Genomic DNA, 19278 nt, shown 5'->3' with positions numbered 1-19278 from the left:
TAAATATTATTTGGGTTTTCTCTGAACTCTTTTATGCATGATTAATATAGCTTCGTATTTCTTCTCCAATTTATTTGTTTGGTTTGGCCAACTAGATTGATTTATCTTGCCATGGAAAGAGGTGCTTTGTAATGGATTCGATCTTGCAGTGCTCAATCCCAGTAATAGAAAGGGACATGACACATATGTATTGTTGCTAATAAGGGTAACAAGATGGGGTTTATTCATACGTGAGTTTATCTTATCTACATCATGTCATCTTGCTTAAAGCATTACTCCATTTTTCCATAAACTTAATACACTAGATGCATACTGGATAGCGGTCGATGTGTGAAGTAATAGTAGTAGACGCAGAATCCTTTTGGTCTACTAATCTCGGACGTGATGCCTATGTATGATCATTACCTTGGATATTGTCATAATTATTTGCTTTTCTATCAATTGCCCAACAGTAATTTGTTTACCCACTGTATGCTATTTTTTCGAGAGAAGTCTCTAGTGAAAACTATGGCCCCCGGGTCTATCTTTTATCATATATTAAAACTAAAAATACCTTGCTGTAATTTTCTTTTATTTATTTTATTTTGCATTTTTGTCAGATCTATATCAAAACCTATACAATTTAATCTTGCTCGTAACCATTGAGGCATTGACAACCCCTCTATGCGTTGGGTTGTAAGTATTTGTTGTTTGCGTGCAGGTGCTGGTTACATACTGTTGCTTGGTTCTCCTACTGAATTGATAACCTAGGTTTCATAATTAAGGGAAATACTCATCTCTACTGTACTCATCATCCTCTCCTCTTCGAGGAAATCCAAACACAGCTCACAAGTAGCATGCCGCTCCTCCTCTTGTCCACTATAGCCAGTACTTCCTCCAAAACAACGCCCCGCGGAGGGAGAGCGACATCGAAGGCGACGTCGTCGTCCGATCCGGTAGACCCAAATCTAGGGTTTCCCCCGGAACATCTCGATCGAGTTGACTTGACCTATAACAATGATGCCTCGAGAAGGAAACAACGTCAGAGACGCCACCATCATCCGCCAAGACCGCAGTCAGGTGCGGTTTTCACCAGATGCCGCGTCGTCCCGATCTCGCGGCTGGCTAGAATCGCGCGGAGCTTCGCCATGAAGAAGGATGCCGCCGCCGGTACTATAGCGGAGATCCTCCACCCCCTCATCAGAGCCCTAATCGCGTCGCCGACCATCCACATGAAGAATCGACGACGGATCTGGGTGGCATCCAGATCCGCAGTCGCCTCCATGCCCACCATCGCTAGCACCACCAGCCATGGGGTCGTCGGTTGTCGCCACACGGCCAGGGAGCCGCCCTGCCCGCGGTGCGAAGCCCCCAGCCCGAGGCACCCCAGCGCCAGGAGTGTTTGCCAACGCCTCCTCCTGCCTCAGCGCCTTGGCACCGGGCGCCACCGCCACCGCGGCCAATGCCACCGGTAGCGGCGGCAGGATCTTTCGCTGTGGGGTGGGGGGCTGATGGCGCTGGGATCTAATCCCCCTGGCGCCGCCCAGTGGTGGCGGTGCTGAGGGGGTCGGGCTGAGGCGGTCCTACTCCTACTTAGCTCGCATTTTTCTTTTGATGATGGAATGTAAGTTGTCAGGATTTATTTTCCATGAACTTTTTAATTATAAATTGTTGGTTGGCTATGTGCAATAGATGTATAGGTTGAAAATATTAATCAAATTTGTTTAAAAGATTGATGAAGCTCTCATAGTGGCTAACCTACCAAAGGACCATGCTCATAACCAAATGATTCTTAGCTATTGACCTACAAGTGGAGCAATGATTTCAACCCACTGTCTCCCGCACAACTATTTTATAAAGAGCGAGGCTTCCGAAGGAATAACTCATTCCTCGGTTTACTTGTGTTTAGAACTCTGTTTCGTGCATTGTTTGTTGCGTCTCCGCACTAAAGGGAATGAATTCAATAGACATAGGCATAGAAGGCAACGGGAATTATGGATGGATAACTCAAACAACAACACCCACTTACTGGTTGTTAGCTCCGAGCCTCCTCCTCTTGCTCCGCCGGCTCATGTGTTCCTTACGCATGGTGTCCCTCTAATTAACAGTGGACCAACATGCTACAGTTGTGCAATACACCCCATTTGCATGCCATCTCAGATGAACCAGCACTCATATCAGTTTTGCGTCAATAAGTATGGGGAGAAGAGTCAGAAGGAGATGAGGGCCGAGAGAAACAAGCAGCATGGTCACTCGATGGAAAGAACTTCAAAGCCTTGCAGTAGGGCAACAAATTTGCGATCGGTTTGTTGCAAAATAGAGCCTCCGGATTTGTTTGCTTTTTAGCCCAGCTTGTCGAAATGGCACCAATTAGCAACTCAGGGAAAAGTTACATGACTGGGCCCTGAGGGCGTATAATTTCTTCAACAATTTTTTATTACGTTCCTCGATATTATAACTAGTGAACCAAAAATTAGAGCAACGATGAATGAGCTTTATAGCTATCGCCTATTATGGCCTCACGTGCTCTGACTCTCCTCCTCGAATAGTTGCAGATTTGCGGTACAACGCACACGTTGCTAGCCGTAGGTTTCACCTTGTCAATTGGTGACAGCTTGTGGTGATGCCTCCATGGGTGCGTGCACATGTAGCGAGCATAATGCCTTTCTGATGGGAAAATGGGGCCCTTCGTTGTGCTCCCCATGTCTGCGATCCCATCCTGTTGCAAGCTAGCCTCACTGCGGCTCTAGGCGCTTTCATAGATTTTTGATCTCGCGTTGGGTTTTGTGCTCCTCGGTTAGACCACTCCGACAAGAGCTTCAAGAATGGCAGAAACTAGTCCACGAGTTTTCGATGATTGTTATCAGCTAGAATCCATTTTGTTAAGTGGGTTTCAGATTAATTGATGGCAATTAATCTGATTTGGATTAGGAAATAGCGCCAAAATTTGTGAGTGATGCATGATTGCTTGGTTCTCGTGAAATGTTACCATTGATATCCTTCTTACCTGGTATACTTGTATAATCCACTGAAGATAACAAATTCAACATTTTATTGGCTAGAAAATTGCGGCTAGTCCTCAAATCTGAGCCTTTCGAAATGTTTAATTCAGTTTCATGCTTCTCCATCAAATGGTTGTGCGGAAAAATGAAACTCACCACTGACCACTTCTATACCTTTTGCCCCTTAATTACCCCTAGTTAAAAAAATGTTGTTCATGTGCTAATTCAAAAAACTATTCATGTCATTATTTTTGAGTTATGCACACTGAAGATATTCTACAATAATGATAAACCAGGGACTCGGGGTGATCCAAACTCCTTTGTATGTGCAAACCCCAGTACTATTATGCCTTATAAATTCTTGCTCGAGAAAATATAAGCAGACTTGCTATTTAGATTTGGTGATGTAGTCCATGTAGTAATATAAAGAGAAAAGTATGTTTTTGGTCCCTCAAGTTCTCATAAAGTATAGACTTGGTCCCTCAAGATTTTTTAATATACATTTGGTCCCTCAATTCTCAAAACCGGATAAGTTTGGTCCTAAACCAGATTTTGAGCACGTTGACCGGGTTTGACCGCCACAAAACCGCTCGATGAATACTATATTTAAAAAAAACTTCAAAAAAATGACAAAATTTTACTAGAGCCCGTCCGATGTCATTTCATGACAAAATTTTGGTCGCACCTTGCGCACGTAAGCATATTGGACCCCAAAAAATTTCAGAATTTTTGATTTTGTTTTGATTTTTTTAATTTATTATTCATCAGGCAGATATTTTTGTTTTTTTTCCACGAGCTCCTCGAGTGCTGAAAGAGCCCGAAATTTTGTTCCCATCTTGCGCATGTAAGCATATTCGACCCCAAAAAATTTCAGATTTTTTTGAAGTTTCTTTTTAAATTACTGTTCATCAAGCGGGTTTGTGGCGGTCAAAACCGGTCAACGTGCTCAAAATCTGGTTTCGGACCAAACTTATCCGGTTTTGAGACTCGAGGGACCAAATGTATACCAAAAAATCTTGAGGGACCAAGTCTATACTTTGTGGGAACTTGAGGGACCAAAAACATACTTTTCTCCAATATAAATTGTAGAAATAACATGAACATGGCCCAGACTTGGCATATGTCATTTACAAATTACAACTTATAGTTATGGGATTACCTAATGCCTACATGTTTCTAAATGAAAACCTTCTTTGGTGTCCCCAGGAAATATTTTAATCCATCTGTTTTTTCTTGTCGAAAAATTCGTCTGTTAGTCCTGGTTTTCTGAACCTTGAAGGCGGAGCTGCTGATTTATGAACATTAATCAATAAACTTATGATGAGATGTTTCTCTATCTTTTATCCTGCCGCACTTTTACCAGCCAAGTAAATTACGCATGTTAATGCCAAGCCAAAACGTTGGTTATGTCCAACATATGCCATTAAAATCTGCGACTTGGCGACATCAACCTATCATATTTTATGGTATTCTATTGTTACATGACTCTGCTTAGCAAGCTTTGTGCTATAATTGTACTGCAACTTGTGAGTTTTGGGCTATTACCACGCACATCAACATTCAAAGGATTTAGCATCCTTGTGCCTATGAGCCCTAACTGCACTAACTTTCAAATGTTACAAGAAACAAACCATCAAACAAACCAAATAGCTTAGACGCTCATGCATATGATGGTAGGCCACATCCCCTTTCTTCCAAGTGAACAGGTGACCGCATCCCCTCCTGCTTCGCCCTGCATGTGATGGGGAGGGCGACCTAGCCACCGCCACCAAACTACACCTCCTCCCTCGTCACCGCCAGCGGTGGTAGGGCTCCTTCGTCGCTGCCTACCGGGGTTGGCGCGGGCTGGCTGCTCCAAACCTAGTTATGGCGCGCCACAACGCGGTGTCACACTGGCGCTAGTGATGGCGCATGGGTGCGGTGGAGGCGAGACGGTTTACCCTGCTCGCCCCGCCCCCCCCGCCCCCCCCCCCCCCCCCCCCCCCGTCTCCGCCCCTGCTCGGCCAGGTCAGTTTCACGAAGGAGAAGGGCGCGCACCTACGTGCATCGCGTTGAACACCATCGATAAACACTCACTTGTTGCTGGCGCAGCCCTAGCTAACTCTCTCTCACAGCTGGACGGAGGTAGAAGAAAGAAGAACGAGAAGGACACAGCAGGATTTTGCCCGGCGCACGAACGCCGCCGGCCGCACGAACGGCCACTTAGTTTCTTTCCTGAGCACGAACTCAGCTGCAAAACCACCTGCCGATACACAGAGGCTAGCGAGCCTTTATACGTGCGCTCGTACGCACGCCACGCCGCTCCATACGGCGCTCCCAGTCGCCCACATCCCGCGTCCCACGCCATACCTGGCCTGCGCTCCCGTCGCGCCCGTACGCGGACGACGCGGCCACCAACAGCCCTGGACGCGTTCTCCTCCGGCTCCGTCGGCAACAAGCTCACACACGCGCACGTACACGTGCTGCTACACACACACGCAGCTACGGCCTGACTATGCCCGGCTCGTCTGGCACCCACACGCACGCGCGCCTGACTCGCCCTGGCCGAGCCACGGTTTATTTGTCTAACATTCACCCCCTAAGCCGTGGCTCAGAGGAGTCCGCCGTCTTCGACCCCGACGACGTCCGCCAGCAGCGCGCGCTCCGCCGCCGGTTCCCTCCGCAGCTGGGGCAGTCGCGCTTGAAGTGCCCGCGCTCGCCGCACTTGTAACAGCGCCCGCGCCGATTGCCGCCGAAGCCCGACGCCCGGCTCGGCATGTCGTCGTCGTCCCGAGCTCCGCCGTGCCGACGCTCCCGCGCTGCCCACTGCGTCGCCGTCATGAGAAGCTTCTCCCCGCCGCGCTCGCCGCCGTCTTGTCCACGGCGCCGAACACGCTCGTCGAACGCGCGCAGCCGCCCGAGCGCCTCGTCGAACGCCATCGTCGTCACGTCGTGGAATTGCTCGATGCCGGCGACGACGGGGAAGAGGCGATCCGGCACCGTATCCAGCAACTTCTCGACAGGTGCTGCGTCGCCCAGCGTCTCCCCGAGGTTGGCGTACCTCGCCGCCATCGCCGCGAGCCTCCCGCCGTACACGTCAAGCTCCTCGCCATCCGCCATCTTCAGGCGGTCGAATTCGCCGCGCAGCGTCGCCAGCCTCGCCGCGCGGACCCGATCGGCGCCGACGAACCTCACCTTCAAGGAGTCCCATACCTCCTTGGCGGTGAGCTTCGTCGACACCTGCAGCAACACGTCCTCCGGTAGCGCTCCGAGCAGCAACGCGCGCGCCGTCTTGTCCTTCCGCGCGTTCACCGCCGCATCGCCCGGCGCCACCGCCTCCCACACGGTGTGCACATCGAGGATGGCCTGCGCCTTGATCGCCCAGATGGTGTAGTTGTCCACCGTGAGCATCGGCATCGCCATCGACGCCGATCCGCCCGCGCCTCCGCCATGTGGGACGAGCGCCATGGTCGCCGGTGATCGCCCGAACCGAAGCTCTGTATATCAATTGTTGGCGCAGCCCTAGCTAGCTCTCTCTCACAGCTGGACGGAGGTAGAAGAAAGAAGAACGAGAAGGACACAGCGGGATTTTGCCCGGCGCACGAACGCCGCCGGCCGCACGAACGGCCACTTACTTTCTTTCCTGAGCACGAACTCAGCTGCAAAACCACCTGCCGATACACAGAGGCTAGCGAGCCTTTATACGTGCGCTCGTACGCACGCCACGCCGCTCCATACGGCGCTCCCAGTTGCCCACATCCCGCGTCCCACGCCATACCTGACCTGCGCTCCCGTCGCGCCCGTACGCGGACGACGCGGCCACCAACAGCCCTGGACGCGTTCTCCTCCGGCTCCATCGGCAACAAGCTCACACACGCGCACGTACACGTGCTGCTACACACACGCAGCTACGGCCCTGACTATGCCCGGCTCGTCTGGCACCCGCACGCACGCGCGCCTGCCTCGCCCTGGCCGAGCCACGGTTTATTTGTCTAACACTTGTTGCTCCTCCCGCGGTCGCGGGCGTCGCCAGTGCCGTCGTCGCCGTTGCCGTGGTCACCGTCGTCATCGTCGCCGCTGCCGCGCAGGAAGAGTGGCAGCGTGGGCTTCTTGATCCCAAACGCCCCCGCCGATCCCCTCTTCCCACACGAGCCCGCGTGGTTGGGCGGCGCAAGCCCCAGCTCCAGCTCCATGGCGCCCTTCGTCAACTATTTTCCCTGTACTACGTGATCACAGCTGAGAACTTGTGCTAGGAGTAGCGCTAGTGTACTCTGGCAGGCGGCGACACCGTGCGATCGATGCGTGCTGTATATATAGGCGCGCGGGGCACCGCGGCCGATGGCTACGTTCGATGCATGGTGTGACAGGGGAGGTCGATCTGGAGAGAGTGAACTCGTCGTGCCTGGGAGCTGCGGTGCTTGTGGGCTAAGCCTGTGGCTCGGGTGGTGGCTGATGTCCATGACCATGCAGGCCGTGTGGTGGCGGGGGTACAGCGTTCAGTGATGGTGGTACGAAAGATCAATCGTATCCTGTTTTGGTGGCGGTGAGTTCTTGGCTTCTTGCTGGGGTGAAAATCCGTTCTGGCTTCGGCCAAGCCACCGGCGGAGGAGACGTCTTTGGCGTCGTCCCCTTAGTGAAGGCGGCATCGTGGTTACTCATTGGCCCGTCATGTTGCTCTAGGAGAAACTTTGATCCTAGATTGAGCGGTGGCGACGCTCTAGTGTGTCGTGCCCTTTCTGAAGGCGTCAGCTTGGAGCCCATCGTCCATCGCATATGACTTCGTCTCTTTGCGGCGACTCGTTCAAGGTTGAGGGCTTCAAAGGCATCAAGTGATGCTCATTCTTCCTACTTGCCATTTGCTTGGAGTTGTATAGGGGTAGTGTAGTTGCGTTTCAGTACCGTTGTATCCTTCTATGTCTACGTGTGGTGTGGTGTCATGCCATGTTATATGTGCTAGGTTGTTTGGTGGTTGTTGTTTTTATATATCAAGCAAGGCAAGAGCCTTTTTGGGATATGGTGATAGGCATTATCTTGTGCAAAACCGGAAATACTTTTCAAGACCATGCAATCAAAACCTTCATAATTGGCTAGTGTAAGTGTACCGTCTAGTCATTGCTGATATGTGTTAGTTACTAAGGGCATCTGCAACGCTGGCCCATAAACTGGACGCCGCAGGAGTCGACCATCCAAAGCTATCCACGTGCATTTCAAATAGGCTTTCAATGGACGAGTTACACGCAAACCTGATGATTTTCATACAAACTAAAGAACATTCATTAAATTCTGGACAGTTTTCATTTAAAAAGGGACTGGACCTAAACCTAGCATACGGTGATACCCATCATCCAAATCCTTGTTGTTCCCTTATGGTGACCACATCCTCCATCTCTTGTCTCCATGAGCGGCAGGGATAAGATTGTGAAGTGAAGATGCAGTCGCCAGCGAAGAATAGTAGAACATGGGAGACAAACCGGCCCACTTAAGACACAATGCCCCGCCGCCTCCCATGGTCTACTCCTTCTTGTTGGAGTCCGTGACATGTCCATCGCTAGTGGAAGTGGGATCGATGATGGATATGCGGCACTATCCTCCTGCCACATGCGCCCCTGATAGTTTGGTGGCGGTGCATAGGATGCACAGCTAGCGGCATTCTCGTCCTTGATCGCATGAGTATCCAACGCCGCCTTCACATCTGGCTGCGCCGGCTCTGCATTGCATGCTGCTTCTTGAGCACGAGCGGATCATAGGCATAGAAGTCACCAGGAATTACCTATGAGTAGCTGGAGTTACAACATGCACTCGTGAAGGAAATAAGCCCTAGAGGCAATAATAAAGTTGTTATTTTATATTTCCTTATTCATGATAAAGGTTTATTATTCATGCTAGAATTATATCGATCGGAAACCTAAATACATGTGTGAATATATAAACAAACACCGTGTCCCTAGTGATCCTCTACTTGACTAGCTCTTTGATCAAAGATGGTTAAGGTTTCTTGACCATGGACATGAGTTGTCATTTGATAACGGGATCACATCATTAGGATGTGATGGACAAGACCCATCCGTTAGCTTAGCATTATGATCGTTAAGTTTTATTGCTATTGCTTTCTTCATGTCAAATACATATTCCTTCGACTATGAGATTATGCAACTCCCGAATACCAGAGGAATGCCTTGTGTGCTATCAAACGTCACAAGGTAACTGGGTGATTATAAAGATGCTCTACAGGTATGTTCAAAGGTATTTGTTGAGTTGGCATAGATCAAGATTAGGGTTTGTCACTCCGAGTATCAGAGAGGTATCTCTGGGCCCTCTCGGTAATACACATCATAAGCTTGCAAGAAAATGACTAAGGAGTCGGTCACGAAGTGATGTATTACAGAATGAGTAAAGAGACTTGCAGGTAACGAGATTGAATTAGGTATGAAGATACCGACGATCGAATCTCGGTCAAGTAACATACCGATAGACAAAGGGAATAACGTATGCTGTCATAACGGTTCAACCGATAAAGATCTTCGTAGAATATGTATGAGCCAATATGGGCATCCAGGTTCCGCTATTGGTTATTGACCGGAGAGGTGTCTCGGTCATGTCTACATAGTTCTCGAACCCGCAGGGTCCGCACGCTTAACGTTCGATGACGACATTGTATTATATGAGTTATGTGATTTGGTGACCGAATGTTGTTCGGAGTCCCGGATGAGATCACGGACATGATGAGGGGTCTCGAAATGGTCGAGAGGTAAAGATTGATATATAGGACGATAGTATTCGGACATGGGAAGTGTTCCGGAGGGTACAAGGTACATATCGGGTCACCGGAAGGGGTTGCGGGCACCCCCGGCAAAAGATATGGGCCTTATTGGCCAATAGGGGAAACACACAAGCCACATGGGGCTGGTGCGCCCCCCATATGGGCCGAACTAGAGGAGAAGGAAAGAGGGGAAGGGAGAAGGAAAGGGGGGATTCGGCCTCCCCCTTCCTTCCCTCCTCCCTCCTCTTTCCTTCCTCCTCCGGTAAATAAGGAGGGGGGGGGGGGGGGGGGGGCGCCCTAGGAGGAACCCAAGTAGGATTCGGTCCTACTTGGCCTCTCTCCTCTCCTTCCCACCTATATATATGTGGGGGCGGGGCGCCCCTAGCACACACCAGACAATTGCCTAGCCGTGTGCAGTGCCCCCCTCCATCGTTTACACCCTCGGTCATATTTTCGTAGTGCTTAGGCGAAGCCCTGCGAGGATCAATTCACCATCATCGTCATCACGCCGTCGTGCTGACGGAACTCATCTACTACCTCGACATCTTGCTGGATCAAGAAGGCGAGTGACGTCACCGAGCTGAACGTGTGCAGAACGCGGAGGTACCGTGCGTTCGGTACTTGATCGGTTTAAGCGCAAAGAAGTTTGACTACATCAATCGCATTGAGAAATGCTTCCGCTTACAGTCTACGAGGATACGTAGACACACTTTCCTCCTCGTTGCTATGCATCTCCATGGATAGATCATTGCGTGTGCGTATAATTTTTTTTTTCCATGCAACGATTCCCAACAACTCGCTGGTCGCAATGGTGCTCGGCCTCCGCATCTTACTTTGCTGACCTGCATCATCCACTATTCTGCTGCTTCAAAAGGTCAACGTCTTACTACTCAGCTGTTGACCAAAGGTCCCAATTTGCCTCATCTCACTGCTAAACATCAGCTCAGCATCACCACGTTGTCCTATACGGCAAATTCTCCTGCCATCATGAGCAACCAACATCATATATTTGGTCGCTAGATGGTTCGAAGAAGCAACATTGAAAAATGAGCAATCAGACTTGCCTACAGACCAGACCTTCCAGGTTTGCTTACTTTTTAGCTCACTCACAGGAAGAGACATGCCTAGGAACCTTTCACACTGTAAACGAGCGGAGAACGTCGTACCTCGTTAGAGGCGACGGTTGCGTGTTATATAGGCAGGGGCATCTCCCTGATAAGCATACAAAGTTGTTGGGATTACATCTTGAGAAACAAGGAAGATCTAGAGAGATAGAGAGATAAGAAGTTACAACAAGATGGACTCTATCTATCTAGCCAGGCCAGGTTCGGCCGGTGCGTCCTATGGGCCTATTGCACTATGTTTAACATCCTCCCATAATCACAACTTGGACATGTTGAGATTACGCTTAAATTCCTCAAAACTTCTTGTAGGCAAGGCCTTGGTAAACCCATCAGCAACTTGATCTTGAGAGTGAATAAACCGAACATCCAATTTCTTGGCAGCAACCCTTTCTCTGACAAAGTGAAAGTCTATTTCGATATGTTTAGTTCATGCATGAAAAACTGGATTAGCAGAAAGGTATGTAGCACCAAGGTTATCACACCATAAGCATGGAGCTTGTTTGCAGCGTATGCCAAGTTCCTTAAGCAGAGACTGAACCCAGATAATTTCAGCAGTAGCATTTGCTAGTGCCTTGTATTCTGCTTCTGTGCTAGATCTAGACACAGTAGCTTGCTTTTTAGCACACCAAGAAATCAGATTTGGACCAAAGAACACTGCAAAGCCACCAGTTGGTCGTCTGCCATCTAGACAGCCTGCCCAATCAGAGTCAGAGAATGCACTGACAAGTGTTGATGGTGACTTGCTGAAAGTCAGTCCAATGCTCAAAGTATTTTTAACATATCTAAGTATGCGTTTTGCAGCTGTCAAATGTACTGTAGTAGGTGCATGAAGGAACTGACATACTTTGTTCACAGCAAAAGAAATATCAGGCCTAGTCAAGGTTAAATATTGTAATGCACCAACCATACTTCTGTACCTGGTGCTATCCTCTTGGTTCAAGAGTTCTCCCTCTGACAAGGACAATTTTTCTGAGCTGGACAAAGGTGTCAATGCTGGCTTGCAACCTTTCAACCCTGATTTGGCTACAAGATCAGTTGCATACTTTTCTTGGGTAAGATAGAGGTCATTTCCTGCTCTCTTTACTTCAATACCAAGAAAATAATGCAGGTCTCCCAGATCCTTGAGAGCAAATTCAGAATTTAAATCTTTTAACAATCCTGTGACAGCCTCATCTGATGAACTTGTGACTATAATATCATCAACATATATAAGTACAAATATGGAGGTATTTGACTTATTATAAATAAATAATGAGGTGTCAGATTTGGAAGGAGCAAAACCAAGTGCCTGAAGTTTTGAGCTCAACCTGGAATACCATGCTCTGGGAGCTTGTTTTAATCCATACAAAGCCTTATCAAGCTTGCAAATGTGAAGGGGTTTACTTTTGTCCTCAAACCCAGGAGGTTGTCGCATGAACACTTCCTCTTCCAGAACACCATGGAGAAACGCGTTCTGTACATCTAGCTGACGGAGACTCCATCCCCTAGACATGGCAATAGACAAAACAAGGCGAATAGTGGCAGCCTTTACAACAGGACTAAATGTGTCCTCATAGTCTAAGCCATACCTTTGCTTAAAACCTTTCGCAACTAGTCTGGCTTTGTAGCGATCAATGGTTCCATCAGACTTCTTCTTTACTCTGAAAACCCATTTACAATCTATCACATTTTTACCTTTCCCTTGATGTGCAGAGACTAAATGCCAGGTTTTATTTTTGTCAAGCGCCTTACACTCTTCTTCCATGGCCCTTTTCCATCGTGGATCATTCAAAGCTTCTGCTACAGTACGTGGAACAGTATCTGCATCATGTGTATTACAAGCATAGCCAAATTTTGCTATATGTTTGTAGTTTTTCGGTTGGATTACTCCCCTTTGAAGTCTGGTCCGAGATGGCGAAGGGGCAGGCACAGAAGATCCAGCGCCTGGATCAGCTGCAGGTCCCGAAGACGACCTGTCGGGTGCGTCAGGCGCGGGTGACGAGGCGGGATCTTCTGCGGCCAAAGGGCATGACGTACTGGAGGATGGCGGCACAAAGGATCCCGCAGCTGCGCCAGCCGCAGCGTCCGGCTCATGATGGGGCGATGATGAGTGGGCCCCCGCAGATGCGGCGCGGGACTCCACGCCCGGATCCTGCCGAGGCGCGCGCCGCGTGTAGTGACGCGGTTCGGGGCCGAACCGACCGGACGCAGGCGGCGCGTGGTCCACCCGCGCGGGCGCGCCGTGATTGGCCGGACCGCGGCTGTCGTGGCGTGGCGCGGGGCTCGGTGCAGATTCGTCTGTCCCGTCACGCTCGGATCCTGCGGCTGATGCGCCCCGATCCCGAGGCGGATCTGCCTCGATGGCGCTGCTGCTGCATCCAGGAGGCATAAAATGACAGTTTTGGCCAATTTCTTCATCATTTTCTGTCCCATTTTTTTCTGCTTCATCACAAAACTCATCACCACCATTAGTAGGAGGATTAGTCAATAATTGATCACTCGTAGTAAAACCATCCCCATTATCAGAACCGGTGAGATGAGATGGAAGAAGAAGAATTTCCTTTTGAAGGAGAGCGCCGGCGTTTGGGTGGAGATGTGCAAAAGGAAAAACTGTCTCGTTGAACACAACATCACGGGATATATAGACACGACCCGTGGATACATCAAGGCACTTAACACCTTTATGTTGTGGACTATAACCAATGAAGACACATTGTTTTGACCGGAAAAGGAGCTTGCGATTGTTGTAGGGACGAAGATTTGGCCAGCACGCACAGCCAAACACTCGGAGGGATTTGTAATCGGGTTTGGTGTGAAGAAGGCGTTCTACCGGAGTTTCATTGTTGATGACTCTACTAGGAAGAATATTAATAAGATGAACTACGGTGAGAAAGGCTTCATCCCAGAATTTTAATGGCATAGAGGCAGCTGCAAGAAGAGCTAGACCTACTTCGACGATATGCCTGTGCTTACGCTCAGCAGACCCGTTCTGCTGGTGAGCATGAGGGCACGATATGTGGTGAGATATGCCAATCTGTTGGAAGAAGGAATTGAGGTTTCTGTATTCCCCTCCCCAATCAGATTGGATAGCTAGAATTTTGCAGTTGAACTTTCTTTCTACAAGTGCTTGAAAGTTGTGAAAAACTTGAAACACATCAGATCTCTTTTTGAGGAGATAAATCCACGTGTACTTACTAAAATCATCGATGAAGCTTACATAATAAGTGTGGCGCCCAACTGAAGTAGGCGCGGGACCCCAAACATCAGAGAAAATGAGTTCAAGAGGCTTGGTAGAAACACTTGTAGATATAGGATAAGCTAACTGGTGACTTTTAGCACGCTGGCATGAGTCACAAATAGTTTCACAATCACGCTCACCAACAAACGGGAGCTTATTCTTTCTAAGTAATTTCTCAATCAAAGGAAATGATGCATGCCCTAATCTATCGTGCCATCGTGTTGAAGACACTTTGGTAACACCATAGGCTTGTTTATTCAATCTCCTAAGCTCCGGAATCAACGGGTAGAGCCCTCGAACGCATCTACCTCGATAGAGGATTTTGCTCGTGACCTGATCCTTGATCAAAAAGAAAAATGGATGAAACTCAAGGAATACATGATTATCGAGAGCAATGCGATGAAAGGAAAGGAGATTCTTTGATGCACTAGGGACATGCAAAATTTTTCTGAGACGAATATTTTTGTGGGGAGTTTTTATTACTGAATGACCAATATGACTAATACTCATACCTTCTCCATTGGCGGTATGGACTTGGTCTTGCCCACGATACTTTTCGCGCATGGTCACCTTCTCCAACTCCCCTGTGATGTGATCTGTCGCGCCGCTGTCCACGTACCAGTTCGTGTCGACGCCGTAGGAGCCGTCGGCTGCCCCCGCAACCTTCTCATCTTGGGAAGATTCTTCATCTTCCTCGTAGCGGTACCAGTAGTCCTGCGCGGTGTGGCCTGGCTTGCCACAGATTTGGCAGCGCGGCACGTCAGGAGCAGCTCGTGGGCGGCCTCTGCGGCGACCCTTGTTGCTGTTGTTGTAGGGCCGACCACCGCCGCCGTTGCCGCTGCGTGGAGGAGGGTTGCCATCGCCGCCTGATGGCTTGCCCTTGGTGCGCTGCGGCCCACGATAGCGAGATGAGCTGCCACCGCCGCGTCCACCGCCACTGCGGCCGCGAGCAGCCGCGTTAGCAGAGGATTTGAAACCTCCACCGGACCCCGCCGAGCTGTAAAGGGCGAGATGCTGATCGAAGTTACTCATCTGGGCGTAGAGATCGTCGATGCTGATGGGCTCGGTGCGGGCGTCGTTGGCGGAGACGAGAGGTTGGTACTCCATGTCGAGGCCGGAGGTGATGTAGGAGATCAGCTCATCATCATCGATGGGCTTGCCGGCAGCTGCGAGCTCATCCGCCAGGGACCTCATGTGGGCGAAGTAGGCGGCTACCGACCGCGTCCCCTTCTGCGCCGTGGAGAGCGCGACTCTGATGTTGTTGACGCGCGCCCTGGACTGCGACGAGAACATGTGGGCAAGGGCTGCCCAGAGCTCGTGCGTCGTGGCTATAGATGTGACCTACACGAGGACTTCCTTGGTGAGGTTATTGAGCAAGTATCCAAGTACCTGCTGCCCTTCTCTGAACCAGATCGGATAGAGAGGGTTGGGTGTTTTCTCCTCCTTCCCGTCCTTGTCCTTCGTGATGATGAACTGGGCGGGCTGCGGCATCGTCCCGTCGACGTAGCCGAAGTAACCAGCACCTCTCAGCTGAGGCGTCACCTGGGCATGCCACAGAACATAGTTGGTGCGGTAAGCTTCTCGGCGACCTGCCCCATGGAGGCGATCTGAGCGGAGCTTGAGGAGGACGACATGGCTGGTGGTAGGTTTTGCTAGATGTAGTGGATAGAGGAGGCTCTGATTACCATGTAAACGAGCGGAGAACGTCGTACCTCGTTAGAGGCGACGGTTGCGTGTTATATAGGCAGGGGCATCTCCCTGATAAGCATACAAAGTTGTTGGGATTACATCTTGAGAAACAAGGAAGATCTAGAGAGATAAGAAGTTACAACAAGATGGACTCTATCTATCTAGCCAGGCCAGGTTCGGCCGGTGCGCCCTATGGGCCTATTGCACTATGTTTAACACACACAAGTAATGCCAGAACAATAGGCCATTAGCTAAGCACTAATGTACATACCTAATGTAGAAGTGAGGGGAAATAGGCATCAAACTTCCTTTGTAAACATATTCGGTAAATGTTCTTAACACGGACAAGTGGTTTGCTCATACAATTCTATAACCATCCGGAATAGCATCAAGTGATTACCACAGAGCAATCTCAACCCTCATGCTCGCCTCCATTATGAACTCAAAACTTAAACAAAGTAACAAACCGCACACTTAAGAAAGCTCAGCCATCATATCTGACACTCTCAACACAATGTAGTTTGCGGTGCCCTTGAACTCGTCGCCGGCGTACGTGGAGTACATCACAGTACTGCCTGGTAACACAGAAAATGGCTTCCTCTTGCCTTCATTGTCGAGTGAGCCCGGACCAAAAGCTACGACCTGCATTAAGAGGTGAACTGGTTAAACACCTACTAGTTTGGCGCAGATTCTAAGCAATGGTAACAACTTTCTGTTCCAATAGATGTCTTCTCCTTGGTTATCTTGGTGACCAGCTGCAGTCTTATCTGAAGTCTCGGCAACCTAGCAAAAATGCAGGAGAGATAAGGTCTGTTAATTGTTATGAACATACAACTAGTACAAGATCGACCAGAAATTCCTTCAATATAAGCTACAGATTAGTGACATCACAATCCATAAAAATACCTTGATGAGAACCCGGTCATTGAAAGGATTCATGTCTTTGACACCATCAGATTCAAGAATACATATATGTGTTTGGTTGGTCAGTTTGTAAGACAAATTACCTCAAATTCTGTTTGGATTGACAGGAACGTAATGGGATACGCTTAGAAAATTGATTACGCTCAGTGCCCGGTGTAAAGGGAAAGCGACATCTTCATCCGTAAGCGCTTTTCCCCCCATAACGGCTCTCCTTCGCGTTCCTGTCCATCTCGAGGCTACAACACAACCACCTCCCTGATCCCCATCTCACCCAAGGTGCCGGTTACACCTTGAGCAAACAGACGGAAAGATTTCATCAGTCCACACGTTTGGAGTTTTGCTGGATTAACTGAATCTTCACCCGCAAAAAAAACTGAATTAGTTGACGTTACATTACCGAAATGCTACTTTCGAAAGCATTTTGGAGCACTGATTTTCTCTTTTTTTCCACGCCTTTCATGAATGTGATCTCATGACGAAAATTTGCAAACACTTACAACATTTGTCAAAGTTTACCACAAAAAAATCAAAATGTTTTGGTTTTTTTTGTATTTTTTCGATTTTACTGTTCATCCAAGCTCATTTGAGCTCGGGCGCAAAAGGGTACTTTCGAGTAAATTCATCATTTTGTTTAAAAGATTTATAAAGCTCACAGTGGCTGACCAACCAGAGGACCTAGTTCATAACCAAAGGATTGTTAGCCATTGACCTACCAGAGGCATGATGACTTCACGCCACTACCGCACAACTCTTTATAAGGAACAAGTCTGCCACACAACTCTTTTATAAGGTGCAAGGCATCTCTGTTCTCCATAGGGATTTGAATCACATCTAGTGTATCATTTGTCACTTCTCTATTCACTAGGGATTTGAATTTGATAGTACAGGCATAGAAGGCACCAGGAATTATCTATGAATAGCTAGAATTACAACATGCACTCTTTGGTGACAAGGTCACGGGGCCTCCACATCTTACTCACCTAAGGCGCATCATCCTCTTACTCCGCTGCTTTAAAAGGTCCTCATCCTCTGACGAAAGGTCACAGATTGCCTCATCTCTCCACTAAACATCAGTTGCTCATGACCCCTCTGTCCTATACAGCAAATTCTCCTGTCTTCCTGGGCAACCAGCATACTAGGTTTGGTTCACGTAGGGAAATAAAGTTGCATAGTTGTTAGATGGTTCGAAGAAGCAACACTGAAGAATGAGCAATCATTCTGATAAGCAAGATCCTCCAGGTTTGCTTAATGTTTAGCCCACTCACAGGAAGATAGGTGTGTAGGAACATTTCACATAGATAGTGCCACAACAATAGGCAATCAGCCAAGCACTAATGTACATACATAATGCAGAAGTAGGGGGAAACCCACATCAAGCTCCCTTTGTAAACAAATTCGGTAATTGTTTGCTCATACAATTCTATAATCATCTGAAATAGCATCAAGTGGTTATCACATAGCAATCTTACCACTCATGCTAGCCTCTATCGTGAACTCAAAACTGAAACAAAGCAGTAAACCACACACTTAAGAGAGGTCAGCCATCACATCTGACACTCTCAACACAATGTAGTTTGTGCCATCAGCTCCCTTGAACTCGCCGCCTGCGTACTTAGAGTACGGCACGATGCTGCCTGGTGACACCGACAATGGCTACCTCTTGCCTTCCTCGTCGAGGGAGCCTGGACCAACAGCTACAACCTGCATTTAGAGGTGAATTGATTAAACACATGCTAGTTCAGCATGGATTTCTACGTAATGATAATTAACCTACTGTTCCAATGGATGGCCTCTCCTTGGTTGTCTGGGTGAGGATAAGATCAGCTTCAGTCTTATCTGAAGCCTCGGCAACCTAGCACAAATGCCGGACAGATACGCACTGTTAACCGTTATGCACATTCAACCAGTACAAGATCGACTAGAAATTCCTTAAATATACACTACTGACTAGTGACATGACATTCAATATAAATACCTTGATGAGAACGCGATCATTCAGAGGCTTCATGTCTTTGACATCATAAGATTCAAGAATACATATATTTGATGTCATCCTCTTTCATTATGGGATGCTTGGAATTGTTGTATTCAACCTCAGTCCCAACATACTGAAGGAAATATGCCCTAGAGGCAATAATAAAGTTATTATTTATTTCCTTATTTTATGATAACTGTTTATTATTCATGCTAGAATTGTATTAACCGGAAACATAACACATGTGTGAATACATAGACAAATAGAGTGTCACTAGTATGCCTCTACTTGACTAGCTTGTTGATCAAAGATGGTTAAGTTTCCAAACCATAGACATGAGTTGTCATTTGATAAACGGGATCACATCATTAGGAGAATGATGTGACTGACTTGACCCATTCCGTTAGCTTAGCACTTGATCGTTTTAGTTTACTACTATTGCTTTCTCCATGACTTATACATGTTCCTATGACTATGAGATTATGCAACTCCCGATTACCGGAGGAACACTTTGTGTGCTACCAAACGTCACAACGTAACTGGGTGATTATAAAGGTGCTCTAGAGGTGTCTCCGATGGTACTTGTTGAGTTGGCATAGTTCGAGACTAGGATTTGTCACTCCGATTGT

At 48.4% G+C, this 19278-nt stretch overlaps 2 protein-coding genes and 1 non-coding gene across 3 annotated transcripts; all 3 read right to left on the bottom strand.

Annotated features, from left to right (window-relative positions):
• Positions 1 to 5552: 5552 nt before the first annotated feature.
• On the bottom strand, positions 5553 to 6429 carry LOC141026913 (uncharacterized). Its single transcript, XM_073503792.1, has one exon. The coding sequence runs from the start codon at positions 6426 to 6428 to the stop codon at positions 5553 to 5555; it is 876 nt and encodes a 291-aa protein (XP_073359893.1). The 5' UTR covers position 6429.
• Positions 6430 to 15077: 8648 nt separating this feature from the next.
• Positions 15078 to 15216, bottom strand: LOC120970106 (small nucleolar RNA Z247). Its single transcript, XR_005764852.1, has one exon. It is a non-coding gene; the product is annotated as a small nucleolar RNA Z247 (small nucleolar RNA).
• Positions 15217 to 16224: 1008 nt separating this feature from the next.
• On the bottom strand, positions 16225 to 18727 carry LOC109734784 (20 kDa chaperonin, chloroplastic-like). Its single transcript, XM_073503790.1, has 6 exons — positions 18650 to 18727; positions 18449 to 18526; positions 18332 to 18375; positions 18144 to 18175; positions 16926 to 17029; positions 16225 to 16392 (listed from the first exon to the last, which is right to left on the bottom strand). The coding sequence occupies exons 1-6, from the start codon at positions 18725 to 18727 to the stop codon at positions 16225 to 16227; spliced, it is 504 nt and encodes a 167-aa protein (XP_073359891.1).
• Positions 18728 to 19278: the final 551 nt, after the last annotated feature.

Source organism: Aegilops tauschii, chromosome 7 (genome assembly GCF_002575655.3).
Source record: "Aegilops tauschii subsp. strangulata cultivar AL8/78 chromosome 7, Aet v6.0, whole genome shotgun sequence".
NCBI classification, from domain to species: domain Eukaryota; kingdom Viridiplantae; phylum Streptophyta; class Magnoliopsida; order Poales; family Poaceae; genus Aegilops; species Aegilops tauschii.
Note: the sequence above shows the minus strand (reverse complement) of the source record. Positions and strands in the feature narration are given on the sequence as shown.